This window comes from Delphinapterus leucas, chromosome 6, assembly GCF_059928025.1.
Source record: "Delphinapterus leucas isolate spDelLeu-1000000601 "Yukka" chromosome 6, BTC_Dleu_Yukka2, whole genome shotgun sequence".
Classification (NCBI taxonomy): Eukaryota; Metazoa; Chordata; class Mammalia; order Artiodactyla; family Monodontidae; genus Delphinapterus; species Delphinapterus leucas.
In genome coordinates this window covers 17,995,653-18,023,275 of record NC_143134.1, presented here as the reverse complement: position 1 = coordinate 18,023,275, position 27,623 = coordinate 17,995,653, and the positions used below count along the sequence as shown (strand labels likewise).

The window sequence follows — 27,623 nt, the reverse complement described above, 5'->3', positions numbered from 1 at the left end:
CCTGTGTGGCCCCCAGGTGCTCACAGAGCAGGTGTGTGATGCTCTGCCTCACAACTGGTACCGTCAGACTGCAATAGCTTCCTCTAGCAGCCTAGCCATTGACGACAGGCCTTGGATGAAACAAGTAAGTCTGCCTATCACCCCCTTAAACTGATTTTCTAGGTAGGGAGATTACTTATGAGGGATGCTTATAAAGGCCACTTTCCTCCTGGTATGTGTTCAGAGCTGACTCCGTATTTTCCTATAAGCTTTTAAGAAGCTCGCAATTCAGTTAGATCTCACCAATGAAAAAGTTGTTCCCTGGGAGTAAGTTAGGTCAGCCTGATGACAAGTTTCAAAACAAAACCCCTTCAGGTTCACTACCAGTTTTATCAAGCTACTAATATCCAGCAACCCTCCTTCCTCCCATATCACTCGTGATATATTTTGGGGGCTGTGCTAGAATTTTCTTTTAATTTATAAATTTGCTGTGAAGTCTATCAATTTACTATCGATAGTAATCGATAGTGAATTACTATCGATTACTGTGAATTACTATCGATTTGTATTACGCAATTAGATTTATTTTAGACTTCAGCTCATTTGTTCCATCCTAATTTACAAGGCTGAATCAGGCACTTGTAACGGGGGAGTGAATCGGCTGAGGCCACTAGGGGACCATTTGGTAAGTTTCTACCTTTAGAACTCAATGTTCCTCCACTGGCCATGTTCAGCCCCACAAGTGCCTCGCTCGCTTACTCCCATTGAAGAACTTACTCAAGTGGCCAGTGTGGCTCAGTCCCGTGCTCAATCATCTTCACAATGCACCAGGAAGCTTCTCCCCAGAGGAGGAAACTGAGGAAAAAGAATGGAAGCGGCTAACTCCGTGTCACTCAGCCACTCTGGGATGCCAGGGAGAAGAGACTCCAGAAACCCTGCTGCCAGGCCAGCGACTTAGGCAATTATCTGCCCAAAGCAGAAGAGGTCGGTCGTGGGCCTCTGCCGCACCCAGAACCCACCCGTGCCCCCGTTCCTCACCAGAGAAGTTGGTCTCGACCCCAGGAGGACTCTGCACCACGGGGCTGCAGGACAGGGACGTCAGCACCATAGCTGCCATCATCTCGTCCATCTCCACTGCATCCGACTTCCTGGATTCAGACGGGTGAGAGCCAAAAGTTACTTCCCTACACAGCTGGTCACGTGAGCATCTTACATTCCTAGATTGTCCCCTCCACGCCTCGACTCCAGTCAGTCAGTGTGTGCTCAAGTAATATTGTTAAATAAAGCATGCAGACCTCTCTTCATTCTTCATGGAAAAGACTCAATTCTGAGCTACAGTGATAATATCAGTCAACCCCCGCAGAAGCAGGCTGGTCCCCATCCCACTGCTGACACCCGGAGGCAGTTCCACTCTCCCTTGAATTCCCTTCCTAAGTCTGCAGCTTAAAATCAGGAATTTTATTTGGGGGAAAGGAAAATGAGTCCAAGCAATGAAATAAAGCATGGGCATAAAAGACGGCCAGCTAGAATTCAAAATCACCAAAATTACCTTCCTTTCCTCGTTTTATATTTAAATTTAAGAGGGAACAATTACACTAAGCAATTCCTTCCCCTCCCCCCAAGATTAATGATGAGGTATTGTGATAGCTTCTGAATGTGAACAGAACCTGGTACGTAAGCCAATGAGCAAAACACCCAGAAATACTAAAATAAATCTTCCAGTGAAAATCTCAATGCTTTATACAGCAGAGTTCTATAAAATTTTACACATAATTTTTTTAATCCATATAAAGTTACATTATTTGGAAATAAAATTAAAGTTATCTATAAGTTAATGCTAAAGTATGAAAAGTCCGTCTGAAATAAATTTCTAGGTGGCTCCTCTATTTCAAAGGACTGTATTATACAATTCATTCTTTACAATTCAGATCGACTAAAATATACGACTGGGCTTGAAGCAGCTAAACGAAAACTAGTAATGTATTAAATGTGTCAGCATCCCCCTTTTTATATGATTATTTGTATTTTTATTTCCACAGAATGGAAAGACCAATTCTTTGCCAGTATTCCATTGAATTGACAATCACAAATGTTGTTGCTCTGGTCTGGTCTCAAGACACGGGGTGTACTGTCAATAACAATAATACTCACAGACAAACACAGATGGGGCAGGGGGCAGGGCTCAACTGCTTACACATCCTGTATATAAGAATCTCATTGGCAGGGGCTTCCCTGGTGGCACAGTGGTTAAGAATCCACCTGCCAATGCAGGGTACACTGGTTCGAGCCCTGGTCCAGGAAGATCCCACACGTCGTGGAGCAACTAAGCCCGTGTGCCATAACTACTGAGCCTGCGCTCTAGAGGCCGCGAGCCACAGCTACTGAGCCCACGTGCCACAACTACTGAAGCCCACATGCCTACAGCCCGTGCTCCGCAACAAGAGAAGCCACCGCAATAAGAAGCCCGCGCACCACAACAGGGTAGAGCCTGCTCGCTGCAACTAGAGAAAGCCCGCATGCAGCAACGAAGACACGACACAGTGATAAATAATAAATAAAAATAAATAAATTTATTTTTTAAAAACAGAAAAGAATCTCATTGGCAGATTTTCTTTTTTAATCTTAAAATATCAATGTGCATAAAGTATATAACATAGAAATTAGAATATACATATTCTCAGGGAAAAAAATCATGTCATAAAATTCTAAAGCAGGGACTTCCCTGGCGGGTCCAGTGGTTAAGACCGCGCTTCCACTGCAGGGGGTGCGGGTTCAATCCCCGGTCGGGAGCTAAGATCCTGCATACTGTGCGGTGTGGCCAGAAAAGTAAAAGTAATTTAAAAAAAAAATTCTAAAGCAAAGTAAGCATACTTCATTCAGCATCAATAGTTTTAAATATCTAGCCCGGGCTCTGCAATCTCTAGACTGAGCCTTCTGCCTGTTTTAGCCTGGCTCACAAGCTAAGAGTGGCTTAACAATTTTTAAATGGTTTTAAAAATCAAAAGAAGAATATTCCTTCTTGACATGACACATGGAAATGACATGAAATTGAAATCTGAGTGTCCGTAAGTAAGGTTTTATTGGGGCACAACATGCCCGCCTGTTTACATACTATCTGTGGCTGATTTCACGTGACCACAGCCAAGCAGAGCAGCTGTGACAGAGACCATTTGGCCCACAAAGCCTACGTTATTTACTCTCTGGCCCATTCTGAACACGTTTGCTGACTCCTGATCTAAGCCATTTTTCTCTCTCTCATCATGAAAAACTAAGACCTAATTTTAGTTTGAGCATGAAAGGAGAAAAAAATAGCCCTTAGCCAGACAAAGCTATATCACCCATAATAGAGTTACAGGGAAGAAAAGACGCCCTTCTGGGTCTTTTCAAAAGGATGCCCTCTCACTGTATCCCATTTGTCCGATATCTTGACTATTAGACACCTGGTTGTTCCACATTCCTTCCCCAACACAAGACATCCCAAAACCCCATACCTCACCACCCATGTGTCTTTCAGAGCCCAGGTTCTGTCACACAAACCTCTTTGGGACATCAATGTTCCTGGAGACAGGCCTGTAGGCTGGTGCCTGGGTTCCCTGCTCGGGAGGTGGCGCCTGGGGGATGGGGCTCTGCAGCTCGGCCGGCCACACCTCCTCCACTTTGCAGCAGATTTGTAACTTCTGGTCCAACAGCCAGACAGTCACCTTATCCTCTGCCCAGCTATGCCGCTCCACCAGTCCTGTACACTCTTGACCTCCATACCACACACAAACCTGGGGAGAGAAGAGCAGCAGCCAGTGGTCAGCACTTGGGAGTTCTCACTCCATATGTCCCCAGTTCTGGGAGCCGGGAGCCGTATGCCACAAACTGCATTCTCCGACTCATCTTTAATTCAAGCAAATGCTCCCAGGTACCCGCTTCCCACCTGAACACCCAGACTAGCCACAGTGGATTGGTTCTTCCCAAAACAAATCCTTATAAATTCTCTAGATGGAGAGAGCAAAGGTGTCAGTTTCTAGGATTTTTTTTTTTTTAACTTGGAGTCTATACGCAATTAAAGTTAAGTTGTTATCATCTTAAAAGAGACTGTTATAACTATAGGATGTTTTCTGTGAGCCTCATGGTAACCACAAAGAAAAAACCTCTAGGAGATACACAAAAGATAAAGAAATCAATGCACAGGACTCCAAAAAAAAAAAAAAAACCAAATCACACACAAAAAAAGACAGCAAGAGAAGAAGAAAGAAACAAAGGAATTACAAACCAGTCAGAAAACAGTTAACAAGATAGCAAAACCAAGTCCTTACCTATCACTAATTACTTTAAATGTAAACGGATTAAATTCTCAAATCAAACGAATTTGGAATCTGTGTCCCTCCCTCCTGATTTCTTGCCCTGACTAGCCTCTGAAATCCTATATATCTGCTGGTCCCCAACTATCGCCTTGAATTGCTCACACCCTGCATTTTTCCCTTCAGAGAATCCTGAGTCTACCTGGGAGCAGGATGGTAGTGGTGAAGAAGTAGGCTGACTACTTTCAAGGGTGCCTAGCAGTTGCCAGGTGGCCTCACCTCATGGGAAGAGATGTCTGGACGACACAAGCCTTGAAACAGAGGCAGAAAGCAGAGCCATAGAGGCTCTTGAGAAGGCAATGAAGGAGAAGCCCATGCATCTGGATCTAGTGACAACATCAGGCACAGGTGATGCCTGAGCCCTGCCACAGGGGAGGAAACACTGGAAAAGGGACTCCAAATGGCATTCCAACTAAACAAACACCTTCATCTCTTGCAAACATCTAAAGGTAATTCAAAGATGCAATCTTATCTGTCTCCTGTAAGTCTGAGATTCTTTCCCTTGTTTTTATAAAGTTGCAAACTGAGATAGATTAAGAGAAACAGCTCTGGCCATGCTTTGAACTGAGGCTCTGAACAGGCCTGAGCCCAGAACTGTCGTGGAGGAGCCCTGGGGCTGCTCATTCCCTTGGGAAGCCTGCTGCCCAAGGGCTCATATGGCTGCAGGGAAAAGGTCTGTGCTAAAGCCCGTGCCCAGAGTTTCACTCAGGGCACCACTGGGCCGCCAGACGCAAGCCTGGAGAGATCAGACATTTGTCCACTCAGGGATCAACCTACCTTCTGCCCAGGCTGAAAGGCCACCTGCTGGAGGCCTGAGGTGCCTGGAGCCTTGAGGAGTTCCTTGGTCTGCTCCTGGCAGGACGTGTCCTTAGAGGCAAGGAAGGGCTGGGGAGCCGCCCCCTCAAGCAGCTCTGCCTGAGGCTCCAAGGGTGGGGCAGCCCCGGGTGGCCCCAACACCCGGGCGCCCAGGAGGGACCTCTTGCCAAGGCGCCGGGACAGAACGCTGGCCATGCTGCTGCCTTTCCTGGGAGGCAAAGGGGACACAGAGTCCTTTATCCCGTATCTGGAGGCATCAGGAGGCCCTACACGCAGCCGGAACCCGTGAGTGTCCGTTAAAAAGGATGAAACATTTTAAAGTAACTTTTACAACTTTTTTCTTTTTACAAAAGTAACACCTGTTACTAGTAGGACATTTAGAATGTACTGATAAGCACAAAGAAAAACAAATCCCTCAAGAAGCCGCCTCCCACAGATACCCATGTTTCCTAAAGCATTCCAAGCTTTCTTCTACACACAGGTTTATACATTTCTATTTCTACAAAAATGGGATCATGGTTTGGTAAACTGAATTTACACTTATCCTGTGTGGGTTATACTGCATCATTACATGTTATTCTACAATCATACTTTTATAAGTCACACAGTGTTTTCTTAGGCGGATGCATCACTGCAAATTTAACAAATTCCTTATTCTTCTTCCTGAGGGCTGTACCCAGGGCTGTGTTGCCGAAACTGCTCTGCCCGCAGGGAGCATCTCAGCACACACACCAACGTCCGCTTCCCGGGTCAGGATGCTATTACAACAGCACTAAGTCAGAGCGGGAGGGGGTCTGTCAGACACTCAGATTCTCAAGCTCAGCTGGCTTCAAAGTTGCCAACAGCCACAGAAGTGAGCCGTGCTAACTATTCCTTGTTTTCCACTTGAGGGAACTAATGTGGGGGAGCTTAAGCGACTTATTCCTGGCGGTACAGGTAGTTGGTGTCAGAGCCTGAACGAGATCTGGTCTCCTGACTCCAAACCCAGGTCTTCTCAGCGCCTCCCAACTGCCTGCACCCTGCCCCCGACAGGCTCCGGGCTCAGGCCACTCGAGCATTCAGGGCTGATGGAAACGCAGGGCCACAGCCCTGACATGGACCAAGGAGAACCATTCCAGGCCTCTGCACGGTCACCCCACGATGGACAGGAGCTGCTCTGGAAACCGCACCCATCATTTCTGCGTGCTCAGAGGCATCAGCTCACCCCCACGCATAATACTCCAGAAAGCAGGGCACTGGGGAGCGCTGTCCTCTGCATTTTATAGGGAAGAAGAGCTAGGAAGGAGACAACACCAGAAAGCTTGGTGTGATGCTCCTTTAGTCAAAATCCTCCTGCCTGAGAGGCGGGCTTCTAACGAGCCGGCACTCTCTGAGCCCCAGGGCAGGGGTGGGGGTGGGGTGACACCCCTTGACCTTCAGGTGCCTACACCATTCCAGAAAAGAGGAAGTCAATCTGATGGGACCTCAGAGATTCAAAACAGTCAACGAGCTTGCTCTTGGGAAATCCCACCCCTGATCCACAGCCTCCCCGCTAAGCAGGATGCAGGGAAAACACAGCAGATCTGCCTCAGGCTGCAGCGTGGACCCCACTCAGAGCCTGTTTCCTCATCTGTAAGTCACAATGCTAATACTCCCCTCATCAACCTTCAAGGAGCAATGAGAACGTTCCAGTAGAAGCCCTCTGGACACAGGCTTCTAAATAATTCTGTATTAGACTAACCTTTCATGTTCTTAAAGATGATGAATAATCCCTTCCCCCCTCCCCCGTTAGGTAATAAGATATAACCCCCAGGTTATCTGGACAGCTCACCTCTTAACACCTCATTTATGTGTAGACATTGTATTCATACCTAACGCTGAAGAGCATTTCCTATGTGCTAGACTCTAAGTGCGGTACTGGCATTCTCTCATTCCACAGGTACCATTAGTGTCCATCCTTATTCTGTTCTCAAAAAAACAAAGACCCAGAGAGATTAAAAGACTTGACCAAGGTCAGGGTAAAAGGCCAAATCCGGGCCCCTCAGGACCTACTGACTTCAAAGTCTGTGTCTTTTTAGGACACCATGCTCCCCCTCCTCTTTCCAAACACCCTCTGCCTGGGGCCCATGACCTATGGCCTCTACTTCCCTATTCTCACCTCCTTGGACTCCACTGACTTCCATCTCTGCTGTCCATGTCACGACCTGGGTCACAAGGTACTGCCCAGCACCAGAGGGTCAATCTCTGTGCTCACAACCCCAGGCATACCCTCCTCCCTGGTTCCCTCCCCCGGTCCTCAGGCTACCGGTTGCCCTTGTCAGCAGCTTCATTCCCACCAACTCCTCTCCAAGAACTGACTTCCACTGGTCACCCAACAACAGGTCAGAACTCTGCAGTCCCTTCACCCCCAGAAACCAGAATCCCTCGCATCCGCACAGGGCTCGAGGGGTGGATCGCTATCAGGGGGCACAGCTGCTCCCAGGCCTGCTGGGTCTGCTGGCGGAAGGGGAAGAATCAGACCTGGCACCCTGCGAACTCACGCTGCCCCTTCTCCAGAGCGCTCGGAGCTCCTCAGCCATCCTGCGGCTCATTCCCTCTCGGTACCCTAGCACACTCCGAATCTCTGCTGCCCCAGGCGCTCTGTTCCCTCGTAACTCACTTCTCCAGTCAGTATTTAGTCGAGGAACTGATTTGTACAGAGCATATCCCCGGTGCTGTGGCAGGTGTAAAATACTAGGATTTTCATGGACTCAATACCAACACTGTTTCCCTACCTGGAATTCCCATCAGGCTAACTCCACCCCTGTCTATTAAGCTTGGCATTTCCAGAGACTGTTCCAGCGGCCTTTCTCCTCCCTCCCACCCCTCTGCCCCTGGCCGCACCCATGCCAGGAGAAAACTGCACCACAGCTATGGGTTCAAACTTTCTTTGAATAGTTCCATAAACCTTCTTTACTTTTCACCCTTGTCCAGAAGTACCTCGGGGTTTCGTTTGGGTCCCATGCCATCTTCTCGTCTCCCGATTCCTGGCCTCCTTCCCAACCATCCCAGCAAAGTATGCTCGGCAAACATCTCCACAATAACAAAACGTGAAGGGTAAAAATAAGTTTAAAAGATAAGAATAAAGTCGCAAATACAGAGGAAAAGGGTTTGGCACATTTTTATCAGTGTTTTACTCAGAGCTTCAAGGGCTAGAATCAGAGAGTATGGTATCTCCACCATGAATTCCCTAGAAAGCAAAGAGATAAGAAAAAGGTCAAAATCGCAGCATCCTACAGAGTTCCTCTCTAGGTGTCTGGTGACTTTATATTTAGTAACACTCTATTGGAAAGCTTTACTATGTATGTCATCAAAAGGAATAAAAACGTAAGGAGTAAATTCTTTACCACTACCAAAAAAAATGTCCAAGCTGATTTGGTGCTAATTTGGTTTTAAAAACTCAGTCACCTACCACCATCCTCGAAGCCTCAGGCCAGAAACAAGAATCTCAAACCCTCAGTTTAATATCGCTGAGCTAGAAGTGAAGCCACAGTGCCACTTAGAGACATCAGATGGCAGCATCCATCCAGAGAAAGAAACAATCCTGCTCTTGACCCAAAAAAAAAAAAAAAAACAAAAAGAAAGAAAAAAACACAGTGGCCACCCCCACTTTCCACAGCAGGAAGTTTGAGGTTTCTACCACTGAAATGAAGAAAGGGTAGTATTTCCAAAATTCCTGGGCTTCCAGACGGAGCCTGAAATATTTGGCTAACAGACTCTGACGATGTTTTTGTTAAGTCTGTTTTTTTTTTTAAATGTAAAGAACGCTTTTTATTTGCTTTGTGAAGCTGCACCTTCCAAAGCCTGCTGGATTTGCACAGTTGGTGAACCTGCCCACTTCCGGCTTCTTCCCACATGCATTCTCTGGCCTTTCACCTTTAACTGGCCTGAATTCCACCCTGAAATACCTTTTATTATTTGTTTTATTTATAGTGCGCCCAAATCTTAATTTTTAAAAGCAGAAGAGAAAGAAGGAAGGGAAACTGCCTTTATTAAATGCCTAATAGCACCAGCTTTCGCAAATTGTATCTAATTTAATCCTCAGAGCGACTTAAGATAAACATATGGTCTTTTATGTCTGATGAAGAAACTGAGCCACTGAGAGGTTAGGTTGCCAAGGCTACACAACCAGGAAAGGCAGCCACTAGGGACTGAACTCATGTCTATCTGGTGTCAAAGGGCCTGATCCTACCATTATTCCAATAGGTGTGAGATCTCTCAAAATAAAACACTCAAGTTGCTTTTCATCTACATGGTATTTTTTTCCCCTATGTCAGTGAACCTCTACAGGAAACAAAAAAAAAAGAAGCAGAAGCAAAACAAAAAAACAGCTCCCAATCCTGCAAGTCTCCTTGTGCGCTTTTTCTTTCCTTGAAAACCCATTCTCCACTTGCATCTTAGCCTCCCACCTACAAAATAAAGGCCAATGCTTTCCTCCAACCTTGTTCAACAGTCCAGGTCACTGTTAATCATTTAGCAGTTTGGGAAGACCTTTATACACAATATTGCCCTCTGAGAGGGTGGAGAGAGATAATGTAATCAATCCCAAAAGTTAAGGGAAATCTTAGCCGAATTTACACTGAGGATTGATAGCATGGAAGTGAAAAAACATGAATCTAGATTAAACGTAGGCTGGGCAGGATGGCCAGGTGCGTTGATCAGCATTACATTAGGAACATGGCTCAACAGATAACACCATCCCTCAAGTCCTTCGGGGATTTGGAAGTGAATTCAAGCACCTACAGAGGTCTGCCATGCAGGCAGGAAGAGGATCCAGGTTAATGTAGACTCTAGAGGGACTTTCCAGGACGGCCTGTTACTTTATACCTTAGCTTGAGGGTCCCAACCCCCTCCCAGCATGTTTCTACCAATGTAACCACCGCTTCCTTCAAATCTTTCTTCCCTGATCTCTACTTTCAACTCACCCCCCTATTGGTTTCTTTCTTGGGAGCTACTGATGGTCCATAATAACCAGCCAGCCCCTAACTTGCCATATGGTTCAGGGTCGGCAAAGAGAAATCAAGAAACATCTTTTTCAGGGTAACAATAACAGTGTTTCAACACACAGTCAAATCCAGCTTTACAATGTTACATTCTCGACTTACGGAAGTCCTTGACCGAAACATAAACTCATGCTAAAAAAGACTTCCTGGCTGATGTACAGTTTTAAGATATCCCGAGTCCTCTTTGCTTCTCACCCCACCACTGTCACCCACAGGGAGGGGTTGGCTACCCGAGAAGATGTATTTTGGTCCATGTAAAAGAGGTTAGACCTTCTCCAGGCTCAGCAAACATCTTCTGATGCGCTAATAGCCCTTAATGAGGACATCTGCCATCAGTTAAATAACTGGGACCGACAGAATAGGAAAACAAACCCTCTCTGTGGTTCTAAGTTGCAAATTGCCATTTGACATGTCACTGTTGCCGGAGAATCCCAGGTCTCAGCACATCCATGTGTGTGTGCGCGCGCGCATGCACTCACGCTCAACGGGTGCTCTCTCCTACCTCCCATGGCAACGGGCCATGACATCACCGAGTAGCACTTCCAGGACACAGGTCATAAAGTCAAACTGATTCATTACACAACTAATGGGGGTTTTGGTGGTGGGTGAAGTTTGGGGTAAGACTCCCCTTTGCCAAAACATGGGTGCTTTGCTGCCTCTCTAATGAACAATTTAGGGACCAAGGTGCCGGGCATTACACCTCTTCCAAGAGTTTCAGGTTCTCCACTAACCTTAAGCTTTCTACTCTATGATCTCCCCTGGTAACCACCGCACAGAACATCGATTTGAGTTTTGGGTTCTTTGGCTAATATTTTGCATATCATTCTTAATCTTTTATCAGAAAGTTGCTAATGTTTTCTTTTTAATTTTATTTATTTATTTATTTATGTCTGCGTTGGGTCTTCGTTGCTGTGTGCGGGATTCCTCTAGTTGCGGCATGTGGACTTCTCATTGCAGTGGCTTCTCTTGTTGCGGAGCATGGGCTCTAGGCGCACGGGCTTCAGCAGTTGTGGCGCACAGGCTTAGTGGTTCCGCGGCATGTGGGATCTTCCCTGACCAGGGCTCGAATCCGTGTCCCCTGCACTGGCAGGCGGATTCTTAACCACTGCGCTACCAGGGAAGTCCCTAATATTTCCTTTTAAATCTGTAAAGTTTTAACTTCATTTCTTTTTCAATGTGACATTCTAAGCTCATGCAAAGGTCAAAATGTTACAGCACACCACATCTTTTATTTTATAACAGAACTCAGTGGAGAATAGGACAATTCATTTGTCCAAAACAATTCTTTTTTAGCAATTCTTGGCCAGGGACGATCTCTGTTGAGAGATGCCATGTCTGTCCACAGCATATTGATGACTATATGCAAATGCGTCTGTGGTCCTTGCTATCTGAACCTTGGCAGAAAGAGGTAAGCTGTCATACTCCACCATCACCACCCAAATGCTGCCTGGTAGTTTCTTAAGCCTTATTTTCTTCTGGGGTGTCTTCTCCAGAAAAAGTAAAAAAAAAAAAAATTCACTTCACTGAGCATATATTGACCGTTTCTTCCCAGAGGATTTTCTTCCCAGCCTGGCTTTGGACAGAAAAACCTCCAAGGGTAGCCAAGGGCCTGCACTAAAACATCTAGGTCTCTCAAGTTATACATCAGGTCCTGTTACACCATTTTTTAAATGTGTGGTATGCATTTTAGGTTTTCATGATATGAGCTTAAGATCACAGCACTGAGCACATTAGTAATTGATTCAATACCAAGATTTCTAAATCAGCTGTTCAGAGAATGACCATTTGGATTCTCAGGTCATTCTAATTGTTGTCTTCTTCTGAAGTTTTTTTTTTTTTTAATATTTATTTACTTATTTATTTATTTGGCTGTGCCGGGTCTTAGTTGCAACATGCAGGATCTTCGTTGCCACGTGCAGGATCTTTAGTTGTGGCACGTCTGAAGGTTTTTAAAAACTGGATTACAGGGCTTCCCTGGTGGCGCAGTGGTTGAGAGTCCGCCTGCCAATGCAGGGGACACGGGTTCGTGCCCCGGTCCAGGAGGATCCTACATGCCGCTGAGCGGCTGGGTCCGTGAGCCATGGCCGCTGAGCCTGCGCGTCCGGAGCCTGTGCTCCACAACGGGAGAGGCCACAACAGTGAGAGGCCCACGTACCGCAAAAAAAAAAAAAAAAAAAACTGGATTACACTGCCTCGATGTATAATAGTTTAGACTACCATCATCTGAGTAATAGATGTAACAGAAAAATGGAAGGAGAAAATAAGGGCCCCAAATAGCCGTGCTATTTTCATATCCCAGCAGATGGGCCACAGAAATAGGTCACCTGATCTGGTTACACTGAATTTTCTCCAGCAAATAACAAATGACCCTGATCAACAAATACTTTTGTCGGTCTGACTGCACAACAGCCAATCAATCAAGTAAAAGAGACCATTCTGTTTGCACTGCCGGCAGGGAAGGAAAGCATTTTCACAGTTCAGCCCAGAACTACACTTCCCCTTCCTTCACACCTAGCTCCCCATTTGCTTTCAAAACCACCAGTGCCCTTTATTCATTGCTCTGCTGTGCATACACTACTCCGTATGAAACAAGACAATTCTTAGCACAGTACTGGGCACACAGGGCTCAGTGATCTGTAACTACTTCTATTAGTTCCGACGGACTGCATCTCCCTTAGACGGCAAGCCCTTGCTTATCCCATCAAATTTATGATTTTGAACAGATGCTATTCCCACAGGTGAGGAGAGCCCCGGATTTAAAAAATAATGTGTTGTAAGAAATAAGACCTGCTGCTCGCCTAAAAATGAAGAACAGTCATAGCGTCTTAGTAGCGCTTCAGTGTTTCAGACTCGGTTCTAAGATAGCAGTGTTTTCTTGAAAACAGGTAGAGAATGCTTTATGAGGAAGCAGGGATAAGTAAAAGCATGCCTACAAACGTGCCACGTGAGAGGGAGAGATGATCCAGCACTGTTTTCGTACATGCACGGGGCATGCATGCATGTGTATACATGTGGGTGCCTGCACTGTGGTTAAACCTGATTTGGCTGTACCAAAACTATGTGAGACGCAGGAGGCACGGAGATGTATGACTGCTGACTCAGCATCCTACCCAGAGCCAGCAGGAAGGAGGGAGCCAGCCAGGAGCTGAGTATCTCCGCAAGAACAAGCCCCCGAGAACTGACAGTTCCCTGCAGCAGTTTGCAGGGTAAGCTTCCAACCTGAACGTTAACCGCCAACGATGGCATTTGGGTTTACAGTCACTTTGATACACACATTCGAGGCTTCCTTTTTTTTCTGACCTCCTGGCAACTCAAGGAAACAGGGAGGGACAATTTAATCCCAATTTTACAGCTCAGAAAACTGAGGGTCCTCCAGAAGGCCACTGATTTGCCCGAGCTAGCCAGCTGGGGTGTCTGCAGCTTTCCCGGCCCCTCCCTGGACTCATTCTCTCTTCCCCTCAAGGGGAGACCCAGCAGCAGGACAGGGGCTCGGGCTGGAAGGGCTCCAGAGTTCCCAGCCCCAATGCCTTCACATGGCCTTGTCTGATCCTCACAATGAACGCTGTGAGGGAGAAAGCGTGAGTTTCATTGGGAAGAAGGGATCTATTAGAGGCACTTACAATAATGAAAAGAGAAAGCTGGCAATAAAAGAACCACCCCCCAAAATATAAAACACAGAGGGGAGAATTTAAAACGCCTAACAGTCCAGGACCCATTAGTGTAAGGCCCTGAGTGGTGGACACGCCAGAAAAGCTCTGTGATCATGATGCCTGAGGCGCCAACCCCGAGATACAAGAAAAGGGCCCCTTATGTTCTCCCCACTTTGAAGGCAGAGAAATGCAGGCGCTCTCTCTCTATTTTTTCACTGAAGTGGTTAAAGCAGAAAAACTTTGCGGAACTCAACAGTCATTTGAATGAATAATCACATTCCCTGACTATGCTAAATAAACAGACGGTGGGGGGGGCGTCAGTTGTAGGGAAGGTGAGAGCCACCTGGTGACTTTCCCGGCTGGAATCAATAGGTAATAAAAAGGCAGCAGCCCTCTACAGGGGTGGATAATCAGAGCACACAGGGCTGCAGGTGCCCAAGAAAGGAACCACCTGGTCCGGGGGCTGGGCCAGGAGTGGGAGATGCAAAATTATAGATGAGAAACCATGCACACGCAGACAGGATGGGCCAACTAGAGACACCAAACCAGAAGAGAGAAACAGGTATGGGAAGGGATCAAGGTGCCCAAAATACCCCTCCAGAATCCAAGTCTCATCTGGGAGCCACCAGTGCCAAACCAGCCAGTGGGAAATAAAAGTGTAATCTTGGCAGTTATAAGTCACAAGATAAGAAACACGTGCTGTTGGGATGACAGAACATTCTAGTGGCTGATAACATTTAAAAACCTGAAATAAGAGCTGGGTGCCAGAATTCGTTCCAAGACCAGGATGGCTGACCAGCCAAGGGAATAGATGTGTCTAGCCAGAAGGGCGATAACAGGCTTCCACAGATCAACTTTTAATCCAACTTTTCCCTCCCTTCTGACTTCCCGGCTGACTGTACAGGCTTTCTGTTTCAGGATGGCAGTGGCTCCTCAGGCTGTCACTCTATCACCTTCTCCCGGGAGACTGCTCTGATCTCCTGGGATTGGAGCATCTCCCCCAGTACCAGCGGGAATGCTTCCCATCCCCCAGGAATGCTGTGGCTGAGGGGGAAAAAAAGTCTGGATACACCTGAGCAACTAAAACTGGCTCCTCAAAATGGAAACAGAATGTGCAAGAGAAGCTAACCCCGGGCACACTGCCGAGGACGCCTCTCCAGGAAAAGGGCTCGTGGCAGCCCATCACCTTGACCTGTGTGACTTTCGGCAACAAGCCACCACCTCGGAGCCTCAGTTTCCTGCCTTGCCATGAAAAATGAGAACAGTGCCCAGCATGTGAAAGGATCTCAACAGATGTGTTGCCTCCCCTGTTCCCCGATTTCAGACCAGCACTAGACAGCTAAATGACACGGTGGGCCACTCGGAGAGCTTAGGAGCCACTGGCCCGCTGGCACCTGGAAACTGAGGTTGCAAAAGGATATTCAACCCGAACCAGTAACACAACTGACTCTAAAGGGAATCAAGAAGTTGACCACGGGTGAGCCGCTGATTAACTGAAATCTCAACAGAACTGATTTCGGCAAGACAGGGGAACCGAGAAATCCAGCATATTCCATTTAGAGGCCAGCTGGCCACGGTGAAGCAACCGCAGGGCTCCCTGCTTCGAGAGCTCAACACCCAGCCGGCCGGCTCTGCCCTGTGGCTCAAAGCAGAGCCCACGTGACCCGGCCCCTCACCTTGCTCTCAGCACACAGGTCCCAACCCTGCCCTCCTCTTCCAGCTGAAATCTCCATCTTGGTGCCCTGCCCAGGGTGGCTCAAGGCCCACTGGCAGGCCTCCCCGAGGCGGAGCATGACCAGCCTCTGCGAGAACTCCCCAAATCTGACGCTCAGTCCCGGGTTCCAGCTGTCCCAGATCTGGATCCACATTCACCCGTGCAGACCTACACAGCACACAGGGCAGCACCGACCGACTCACCAGAAACCCAGGGCAAGGGGAGCCGCAGAACCAAAACACCAGCGTTCTAAATAATCTGCCGGTACTCGACACACGTGCAGGCTCTTGCCGATGAACTGAACAGAAGAATGACGGAGCCTCAGCTTCAGACCCTGACTTTAGAGAACTTTAGGCCTCGCAGAGCTTCTCCTGCATCAAACACCCAGCACTCGTTTATTAAGGCACTTAATACGCTCCAGAGTGACATTCATAGATCTGTGCTGTATAATTAGTGTGAGGCCACACTTTGTATTCTAAGGACGGACGGAGAAGAATCAGATGCGTTGGAGATCTCCAGCTAGGGAATGAACTGGGTTTAGAATTGACCATCCAGAGTCCACCACCGCTGCTCATCCATCCAGTGATTCTTCTCCAACACGCAGGCCAAAGTCCTCAGGGGGCCAGACAGAATTGACTATGGGGCTAAGCGGAGCCCTTCCCAACACCCAGCCAAACCGTGTCGAAGCATGGGGCCACACACTCGCACACCCTAAAGCCTGCCCCATTCTTAGAAAACAATTGCTTCGTGTCTGAGCCCACCTCATGTATGCCTGGCCTGCGTTAAATCTAAGCTTGGAACTGACCTTGTAATGGGTCTTCATTAAGATTTAAAATTAATGTACCCTGTTCCCTAGCAAGTCCCCTTTCTCAGGATCTACCCTAGAGAAACACTGACGTGTGTGGCAAAGAGGCATGTACGGCCATGTTTATTGTAACAGCGTTTGTAACAGCAGAGGATTTGGAAATAACTTAAATGGCCATCAATTAGGCTAAATCAACCAACAGTTTAGCCTTCTGATTCTAAGGAAGGCTATGCAAGAGTTAAACAAAATCAATAAGACCTATACATATTGACAGGAAGCCATCCCTGAGATGTAGTGGGGTGGAAGGGGCCAGCACACTACTTACTACTCCCGGTGCACTTAGCTTCTTTTAAGTTCTTTAGGTATAAATGCAAGTATGTTAAGCATTTGGAGAATACCAACAAACTCGTAACAGTGGTTAACCTCTGGGGAAGGGCTGGGATTAGGAGTGGTTATCAAGGAAGATTTTGTTTGCTCTGGAAGGTTTGCATTTTTTTTTTCCCCTACAGAGAATGTGTTCAAGTAGTACTTGTGTAATGAAAATTTCATTTCACCATGTAATTTTTTTTAAAAAAGAAAGAAACTGACCCTGCTCCGTACATTTCAGTCACGTGTTTGGGGGCAATTTCTACTCCAATCTCACACACGCTTCCTGGGAGGCTGAGCGCTCAGCAGTGCAAAGCAGTGGGCTCTGCAACACAGATCTTGTTTCAATATTAGAAACCCAACTCTGTGACTCTGTGGACCGTTCAATTTATACACTAGTTCAAGGAAGAGGCAAGAAAAAAGAGAAAGGCCTGTCAGGGGACTTCTGGGTAATTCAAAGGGATGTCCTAGGAGCGATTTCAGTTCTTCTAGTTGAGCATTCCAGCTCTCCAACACCACAAACGCACACACGCACGCACGCACATGCACACGCATGCGGACTTGCCAATAATGGCAGCCCTCGCCCAACCACACGTAATCCACACCAGGCCTAGCCGTCTGTGCCTCAGACTCTTCCATCCGGGAATCAGGATTTCTAACATACATTCAGATCCTGTGGGCTAATGAGAAGGAAGACTCTGACCACCACATTAGAAAAGCTCCAAAATATCATTTACTCCCCCAGGGCCACCTAACCACACAGAATGCTGACTTTTCAACACAGACACTCCTCCACCTCTTCAAGACACCACGTGAAAAGTCCTTAGAAACACAAAATTCTAATATTAAGGACCTAGGGTAGGCAAAACTAACCTAGGGTGATAGACATCAGAGCTGTGGTCCTTCCAGTCGGGGGTGGGGGGGGGAAGATTCACTGGAAAAGGTCCCATGGAACACTTCGGAGGTGACGGAAATGTTCTGTCTCAAAATGCATTTGTCAGAACTGATCAAACAGCACATTGCAGATCTGAGCATTCCACTGTATGCAAATTACACCTCAATTTAAAAAAAAAAACAAAAAACAAACTACCCCAGTACAGTTTCTCTGCTAGCTGCAGCAGAACTTCGAGCTGTCGTATCAGACATCTGAAATCTCTGTTGTGCTATGTAAAGAGCACAAGTACCATGGCGACAGTCACCATAAAAATAGATAACAAGATTAAAATGGATAGAGGACACAGGAATTTAAGAACGGCGCACCAGGAGCAATTCGTTTTCGGCAGAAGAAAAATAGAGGACAGGGAGTTTTTCATTCCCCCTGCACTTTGAAAAACAACGATTGAGTGTGGTTGTTTTTACTAAAAGAGTTTTATGGCTTCCCAGTACTCAAAGGACAAAAAAGGCTGAGAGCTGTTACTTCTTAAAATATTTTGCCTTAAAAAAAAAAAAAAAGTATGATACCCTAAAAGTTTTTCCCATACCCACTGTTCTGTGGCCCAGGGAGCCGATTCACAGCAATGCGACAAAGCACAGATGATGTGCCACATACACTGTGTGAGGTCCAAACGATACTGAGATAAAGGCGGCCTGGGCCCTTTATCCAGTGCACAAAGACTTCCAACTTTAGTTCCAATTACCAAGTTCCGCCTACATTTTTTACATACATCGAAAACTGACGCCCCCTAGGTGTGCACCCTGAAATTACTCCACATGAAGACAGCACTTTCTTGCCCAATACTGACTTTTTTCAAATGCCAAAATGTAGGCATGAATCACTTGGCGACGGAAATCTTGTGTTCTTCTCTAAAAGATGAGATAAACCTCTGTTCTCCTTGTGGAGTTTCTCCAAGAAATGTTTGCTAAGTGACTTAGCCCTTGCAGTGTCCCCAGCAGCAAAAGAAGTAATCCAAAAATATCAGGAAGAAAATCTAAAATTTTTAAATAATCAGGGTGGATTCTAAATAAACCATATATTTAAGTAAAATTTAGGCAAAATTAAACTTCCACGTGTAAGCTACAAATAATAAAAATGCAAAAACAAAAGAATTTTTCATTCAAATCACAAATTTACTGTCGGATAGCAACTAAACATATGCATTCCTGGAAAATCCCACACAAAAGTTTCTTTAAATCTGTCTCTTGTTCCCTCTGTCACTAAGCCTACAGAGCAATCATAAGGTTCAGACTTGTCCCTGATGTTGGGATGGTTTTTAACGTGCTGCACCTGGTGATATAAATCTGCAGTGGAGAAAATGAAGGAGGAGATGGTCAAGGACACTCCCAGATCCTCCACAGCCAAGCAGAGGACCCAGGAGTCAGTTAAAGGTCCCCATCTTGATTCATTCATTATACTGAATACAACCGGCCAATAAACATATTAGTCTTCCATATGTTGATCTGTTTTATTTATTGTTATTTGCCATTTTCCACCCTACACCCACCTTCTTGCTTTTCCTAAAGACAAAATTCCATTTTCAGCAGCCCTGGGGCCACAGACTGAGTCCTGACCCACCTTGGAATAGTTCTCTTCCTCCTTTCTAAAATAACCCCAGAAGATCTCTTGAAAATGTTAGGACCCACTTATTAACATTTTTTTAAAGAGCTTAAAATGATGATTTGACCCCAGTACTACACACTAGAGGTATATTCCATATTCCACATTATCTTTCAGCTTTGACAAGTCACACAATAACCCAAGAATTAGAAAGGACTATGGAGGCCAGCCTAATTCCTGTTCTCTTCGATAGCACCCCGAATCCACAGCATTCAGCCAAACCTGAATACCTTCAATGATGGGGAGCTCACTACTCCATGGGAAGACATTTCCACTGTTGGTCAGGCCTGCCAGCTAGAAAATTCCTTTTCTGATAGAACTGAAATCTGCTCTCCCAGTCTTTAGGGTTAAAAGGAACCTTAAAGCTCATCACCTTCGTGTAATCATTCAGTGGATAAGGAATCATGTAATGCAATCATTCTACAGAAGAAGAATCTGAAGCTAGAGAGGATAAAGCAGTTGTTCCATCCATTGGTCATACTCCACCACCAGAGCAGAAATGAACAAGTCGACTCTTTCCTATACCTCATAAGCACGAAAATATTTGAAAAGTGCCATTGTGTACCCACCGCATGAATGTACTCCGGTCATTCCTGATCCCACAGCATCCTAGTCTCCTTCCTGTGGGTGAAGTCTTATTTGTTCATGTTTCTTTTAAATCATGGCTCCCCAGTGGTCCGAATGTCACATGACCAGCAGAGGTCATTAAAACTAGGCCCTGTGATTGGACTGATGAATTTCTGATCCAGTTATGAATGGGATTCAATTTCTAAAAAGCCTCATCCCACTCAGGGCTCACATTTAACTCATGAACAGAAGAATCTCAAAACTTTTTTCCCGGGCTTCTCTGGTGGCGCAGCGGTTGAGAGTCCACCTGCCGATGCAGGGGACACAGGTTCGTGCCCCGGTCCGGGAAGATCCCACGTGCCGCGGAGTGGCTGGGCCCGTGATCCATGGCCGCTGAGCCTGCGCGTCCGGAGCCTGTGCTCCGCAATGGGAGAGGCCACAACAGTGAGAGGCCCGTGTACCGAAAAAAAAACAAAAACAAAAACAAAAACCTTTTTCCCACATGATCTGCCCCCTCCTCAGCACCTGGAGGACCACCAGGGTTACACTGTGCTTGTCTGTTTACCTGTCGGTCTCCCCCTTTCAATCAGATCATCAACTTCAGGTCAGGGACTGAGTCTTCTTTTTTTGACTCCAGTACCTAGTCAGTGCTTGACACACGCAGGTAAATACTCAAGATTAGTCACTAAATGAATCATCTACCTTTACCCATCCTGTCCTTGAACGATAAAATGTTTTTAAAGTAGCAGTGTTCAAGAGAATGAAGAGACAAACCAGAGGCTGGGAGAAAATATTTGCAAAAGACACATCTGATAAAGGACTGTTATCCATAATATACAAAGAACTCTTAAAACTCAACAATAAGAAAACAAACCACTCAATTTTAAAAAGGGAGCCAAAGACCTTAACAGATACCTCACCAAAGAAGACATACAGATAACAAAAACAGCACATAAGATGTCATCACAAATCATTAGGGAAATGCAAATTAAAATGAGATACCACTACACACTTAAGAGAATGGCCAAAATCCAGATAACTGACAACACCAAATGCGGGTGAGGATATAGAGCAACAGGAACTCTCATTCTTTGCTGGTGGGAATGCAAAATGGTGCAGGCACTTTGGAAGACAGTTTGGTGTTTTCTTACAAAACTAAACACACTCTTACCATATGACCCAGCAACTGCCCTCCTTGGGATTTATCCAAAGGAGTTGCAAACTTATGTCCACACAAAAACCTGCATACGGGTGTCTATAACAGCTTCATTCATAATGACTGCCAAAACTTGGAAGCAACCAGGATGTCCTTCAGTAGGTGAATGGATAACTACACTGTGGGACATCCAGATAATGGAATATTATTCAGTGCTAAAAAGAAATGAGCTATCAAGCCACGAAAAGACATGGAAGAAGATTAGATGCATATTACCGAGTGACAGAAGCCAATCTGCAAAGACTATATACTGTATGATTCCAACTGTATAACATTCTAGAAAAAGCAAAACTGTGGAGGCAGTAAAAGGATTACTGGTTACCAAAGGTTGTGGGGAGGGAGGGATGAATAGGCAGAGCACAGAGGATTTTAGGGCTGTGAATGTACTCTATATGATACTATAATGGTGGGTACATTTGTCCAAACTCAGAATGTACAATACAAAGAGTGAACCCTAATGTCACCTATGGACTTTGGGTGATTATGTCGTGTCAGTATAGGTTCATTAATTACAACAAATGTACCATCAGGTGAGGGATGTTGATGGTGGGGGGATGTGCATGTGAGGGGGGCAGGGGGTATGTGGGAACTCTCTGCACCTTCCTCTCAGTTTTGCTGTGAACATAAAACTGGTCTAAAAAATAAAGTATATTTTAAAAGATATACTTACATATATGGTAGTGTTTTTTCCACTGTGATATACATACACACTATAAGAAATACAAATAGTAAATTTAAAATGTAAAAAAAGAAAGTCACTCAACTCATCCATTTAGAAGTAACCAATATTAGTATTTTGGTATTAGAATTTTCAGCGTATTTCCTTCCATTTTCTATGCACTTTGTTTCTTTAAGATTTGAAATCATATTGTAGATGCACCTTAACTTTTAGCAGAAACATCTGTCCATGTTATTTTAAAATTATTCCTAAACATTATTTTTAATGGCCATAATATTCCACTATTACGGAATATTAGTGGAATCACTTTCGGATTACTTCCAGCCCAGTCACACCATTGGATATTTAGGTTGTTTCCAATTTTCCATTACAGTTTAAGGAAAAAAACAAAAAACAAAAAAAAAACCTCTAAATAATCCCTGTGCACAAAGCATCATCTACATTTTGGATGTGGTCTCCAGAAGTGGAATTATCTTACCAGAATGTATGAACATTACAATTCAAATTTTAAAAACTAAATCAGACTTTACATTTACCCCTTACTGAATTTCTTTTTTAAATTTGGGCCCTCATTCTGGATGTCTTTGAACCTTGGTTTATCTACTAAATAAGCAATTCCTCCCACCTCTACGCCATCAACAAAGCTGACAAACATACCTTCTGTATCTTGATCCACGACACTGGAATAAATGTTGAACAGCTCAAGGCCAAGAATAGAACCCTATGGCACTCATTTTCAGACCCCTTTCCAGGCTGACTCGGTGCCACTAATTAACAGTTTTTGCATATGACTATCAAATTAAATTAATAACACCATTCAGCCCACATTCTACCACTTATTTAATATGGACCTTCATATCTTCAGAAATTGTTAAGTACTTTACTAAAGACAAAGTGTACTATAGCTGCTACACCATTTCTCTGACCCAGTAACCATCATATAAAACAGGAAATGGGTTCAATTTGATACGATCTGGCTGACTTCTGATTATCCCCGCATCCTAAGGGCACACTTTTTCAAGCAATTAAGCAAAAAGCATTTCAGTTTCTACGTTTTTTCCCCCAAACCTGTATTTTAAAATAATCAGACTGCGTACCTGTATAAAGCAGGGTGGCTCTTATTCAGTCCCTGTCACCTGTGGCTCCCCCAGGGAAGGGCTCTGAATCACAGGTAGTTATGGACCCCCAGGGTAAACCAAACTGTCTCCAGACCACAGAGATCTGAACTTATTCATTTCAGCTGGTCCCAAATCAGCCTAGTTTTCCAGGAATCATTTGCATTCACACCTTGAACCAATTATCCCGTGGTCACTACGAATCCTGGCTTCTCAATCTCTGGATCCTGGAAGCCTACCCCCGGGCCCATCCTAGGAAGAAGGAAATAAGAAGTGACACAGCCCCTCTCCTTGCCGTTCCTTTATTACTGACTCACAGAACCAAAGCTCCTGAGAATCTAATGTCTTGCGGCACTTGGCAGCCATGACTCACATATCACCAAGTTATTACCCCGACATCGTTCTCAGAGGATACGTGCCAGGAGCCACCAGCTAACCAGGTCAGCCTGAAGTGGAAAATGACAAGGCCTGAGAGATCTTGGGGTCGCTAGAAATTGGCTTCACCATAGAGAATACAGCCCAAAGCCGTCTCTAATTAGTACCATTCCAGTCATCAGAAAAATATTTCACAGTGCCAGCCGGCAGCAACTCAGAAAGTGCTCCTCACCTGCCCACCTGCCCAAAACAAATCATTTGCACACAAGGCTCTAAGATTCCATGTCACACTCCTACCCGAATCCCTGCGGTGGCCACCCAGAGCCAGGGACGCGATCCCAAAGTCCCTATTTGGCCTTCGAGTCTCTTGAAAACTCAGGTCACAAACCCAAAGGCCTGCAGGGCTGAGCAGGGAATTGACTTCGACTGGACTGAGGCAACAGAGAGAACGGGAACTGGGACGGCTGGGGGCCCCGGGCCATCTCCCGCCCACAGCGGGCAGCCGCCACTCAGCTGCACAGACCTACCTGCTCTGACTCTTTACCAGAGTCCCAACTCCAGAGGTTTTCTGGATTGCTCCTAATTTTTGAAGACCTTTGCGTGGTCCCAATGACAACTCATCTGAAGGTTTGAACACATTCTTCGGGCCTCCCGTTTACAACCCTTCCACTGCCCTTTGATCCTAACCGACCTTTCCAGCCTGACGGCTCCCTCCTCTCCCAAGGACCTCTGTTCTTCACTCTTCCGCACACTATGTACACCCCTAACTCCAAGCTGTGGCCCGTGATACACACCCCACCTGTGTGGCACCATGAGACACCCCACAGGGTTCTTCCCAGACTTCCTTCCCTATTCCAGAAAGTTTTTCCAAGCCAAACAAGCATGGCTCCTTCTCCTGAGCCCTACGGCTACTTATTTTTCATCTTGGCCTTTCGTCATCTCGCCTTGCTCCTTAATCACAGGTGGATCCTATCTCTCCTATCCTTCAATCCCTTCCTCATGCTTCCTTCCACCTCCAGCACGACTAAGGGTAGCTCTGCCCAGGTGCAGCTTCCTAAGTACTTCCTAGATATGAAAATGCTCTATAGCTGTTTTTCCAACTGTGAGTTACGATCCATTACAGACTGGTTACATCGACTTAGTGGGAAACAATAAGCATTTTTAAATGAAAAATAATGGAATAGAAAATAAAAGTACCAGAGGAGACTGCACCAAGCAAAAGAGGTAGTACTCATGAACTTAAATTAGATTTTTACATACATGATTGAGTATACTAGGTCATGATGTAAATTTTATTTCCTAATGTAGGTCATGGTCGAAACAGTGTAGAAAACAGTGCTCTCTAACGAGTAGATTAGCTCCACCAGTGCTTCACGCAACGTTTTTTTTTTTTTTTTGACAGTCATATATTCTCTAAAAAGAAAAAAATATCTGACTGCTACCTCTCCCCACACGAGTCAGCTTCCCCTGCCAGTTCACTGATCCTGCATCTCAGAGAAACAGGGAGGCTAAGTAACTGCAATTACATTCTCGCTCATTCTGCAACTTTTTGCAATCACCCTTCAAATTCACCAGCCCTCAGATGCTGCAAGTTGAGGCTTAGGGAATTTGTTCAGCAAATCACCCTAAGTCACGCTTGCAACAGGAGAGCAGAATTCAGAGCTCAGAAGAAACCCCAGCTCCCACTCTGCGGGCTGGTCGCTGGCTTCCTGGGAACTGGCAAGGGCTCTCTCTGGTTAGGAGGGACCTGGCCCTGGGAAAGGCACTATCCCTAGGCCCAAAATCTCCTTCCTCTTTTAGATCATTTTGCTGCCCCCTCATCTTGTTGCTTCCCCCATGCACATCTACAAGGGGACAACAGCACTAGACTGAAGGTCTCAGTGGAGAGCAAAATTCAACGTCATTTCAAAGCCCAGCAATGTATGTGCTTAGTGAATTCTATTCTACTTCCCTCCAACCTCCAATCCCACCCTCCTGGTTAGCGGAAGAAGTGGCCCATCCTCCTTGGAGCCTCATTTCCTCCGAGTTGCTTTACCAAATGCATGTTCAGGACCAGGTGGTATCTTCTGAATGGCAAGACAGAACAGAGCCTTCCAACTCAGACCCCCAGTCCCCCTCACGAGCATCCTCTACTGCCCCCCACCCCATGACCAAGAAGACACTCCTCGGAGTGCCTTCCCTCCCCGGCTTTGGCAGCCTTTTCCACCCTACACACCCTGGTTTCCCACCAACCTCAGAGCCACAGCTGCTAGCAGGACACCTATGTTTCGACGTCTTGGCAAACACAAGAAACTTCCCTGCAGCCTGAGTGTCAATTACTTCTCTCCAAAACACACATTTCCGATTTCTCAAGTTACCAACTACAGCAGCTCCAAGGCCCTGGCGTGTAATCAATTTACACAAAGAATTAATTTCCATTCATCTCCTTCCTTCACCCTGCCCCTGTCAACAGATTATTTCAACAGTAATGCTTCTAAAATCCACCCTGTCTTCCATTTCCAGTTATCCCAGTCCAAGCCCTGGACACTCCACAACTGTAACAGCCTACTAACTGATTTGTCTCCTAACATTACTTTTAAAAATCTTCCCAAATACCCTTTCGTTACATCAGTCTCTGGCTCAGAAACCTTTACTATCTCCCCAGTACACACAAGGTAAAATGCAATCCCCCAGTCTGGCTTTCTAGGACGTTCACAACCTCAACCATTGTTCCACTCTATCTTTATCTCCTACTGTTCAGGAAACATCCCCTGGTCTGGCCAAGGCCATCTCCTTGTCTCTCAGGAAAAGTCATGTTCATTTGCACCTCATGGCCCATCTCAAAGGTCTCACACTCCAGAAATACAGTTTTGGTGATTCCTACCGTATTCCTTCTCTGAACGCCAACAGCACCTATCCTACACCTCGCAGTTTGCCAGGTCATTGTGCCCTATCTTGAGGTCTTATTTCCCGTGCTCAAGTCTTTCTGTCCCCCCGCCCCCCGAGGTTATAAACCCTGGAGGGAATCATCTCATGTACCTTTTGCATCCTCCTCACTGAGATAACTGTTTGAACCTCTTCTCCTCCATAGTCCCTTTCTGACCTCTCACACCGGTTACTTCTTCCTCCCGTGCCTTTGGCCTTTGCCGGTTATCCTTCACGTGCATAACTTATTTCCTAACTTAGGACTCTAAGTCCATTCCCCAACCCTGACCTTGCCTTTGACAGTCCCCCTGTCCCCCAGCATTTGCAATCACTTACGCAGTCTGTGCACATTAATTTGAACTTGAGCTCTCAAATCACTTCTACCTGGTCAGTAGGCTTTCTGAGGCCTTAGATTTCTTGAGTGTCTTTTATCTCCCAGAGAACCTGGCATGGTGCTGAGAACGCAGCAGCCCCCCAGAGGTACCTGTGGAGTTGAACTTAATTGCTATGTTTCCTGGTGTTTCAAGTTCCCTGAGACCCAGAACCTCTGTTTACACAACATCTTAGGAGGGTGTCGAAAAGGCCTTCAATACCTGTTGATCACTCACTTCCAGGCAAAATGCACCAAATACACTTTTCTAGAAAAGGGGGTGTAAAGAACGGACTGGTGGCCTGTAGGTAACCCCTGCACCTGGCCGCCTGGCATGAGAACGCCGGCCTGCGAGAAGCACTCCAAAGCCACCGAGCATTGGCCCAGGCTGCCTGCAATCAAGGAGGCAGCGGGACCCCTCGCCGCCTGGCAGGTGGGCTTCTTTAGGTTACTGCGTCCGTCCCAAAGTGAAGGCGCTGAGCCCTGAATTCCCAGGCAGAAACGAAAATGCTGCCTTTGAGATTGCACATGACAAACTCCCAGTCCAGGCCCCCACCCGGGCACCGCACATGCCCACAGTGCCAGTACTGAGGAGGGTCGGGGCCGCCGGCGAGGAGAGGCAGGGTGAAGACGCACAGAAGCAAGCGGGGGTGGACAGAAGGGCAGAAGGGGACCGGGAGGGTGGGGGCCAGTCCCCGAGGTGGAGGGTGTGTCGCGCCGCGCGTCCCGGAGCGCGGCACTCGCCCGTCCGGCCGCTCGGCGGAGCGGGCAGGAACGCGCGGGGCGCCGGGAGAACTGGGCCGGCGGCCCGGCCGGAAAGGGTCAGGGAGGGGGCAGGTCACCCTCCGGCGGAGAGGCGACTCCCGGCCAGCGCTCAAAGTTGGGGAGGGGATTCCTCGGCGAGCGCCGGCGGCGGGCGAGATAAACAAGGCGGCGCACGGGAGGGCGGGCGGCCACCCTCTCCCGGCCGGCGCGGCCACTGCCGCAGCGCCCCCGCGCCCCTACCGGCCGCTGCCCCGGCGGCGCCCGCCTCCTGGGCCCTCCTGTCGCCGGCCCGGCCCCCACGGGCGTGCGGAGCGTGGGAAGTTCCCGGGCCGCCCCCGTCCCCGGGCTGCAGCGCCGCGAGGTCCCCGCGCAGCTCAC

General features: G+C 46.7%; 1 protein-coding gene across 5 annotated transcripts in view; it reads right to left on the bottom strand.

The window, feature by feature from the left end:
• Window positions 1-27,623, bottom strand: part of ZNF395 (zinc finger protein 395) — a 51,630-nt gene that overhangs the window by 11,139 nt on the left and 12,868 nt on the right. For 3 of the 5 annotated variants that reach the window (XM_089912761.1, XM_089912762.1, XM_022594964.2), the window contains 3 exons: window positions 5,106-5,352; window positions 3,517-3,749; window positions 1,018-1,127 (listed from right to left, as the gene is read on the bottom strand). In XM_089912761.1, the coding sequence (XP_089768887.1) occupies window positions 1,018-1,127; window positions 3,517-3,749; window positions 5,106-5,352 (590 nt within the window). Of the gene's footprint in view, window positions 1-1,017; window positions 1,128-3,516; window positions 3,750-5,105; window positions 5,353-19,823; window positions 27,578-27,623 lie in introns of those variants that run through there. The other 2 variants (XM_089912764.1, XM_089912763.1) reach the window with 2 other exon arrangements.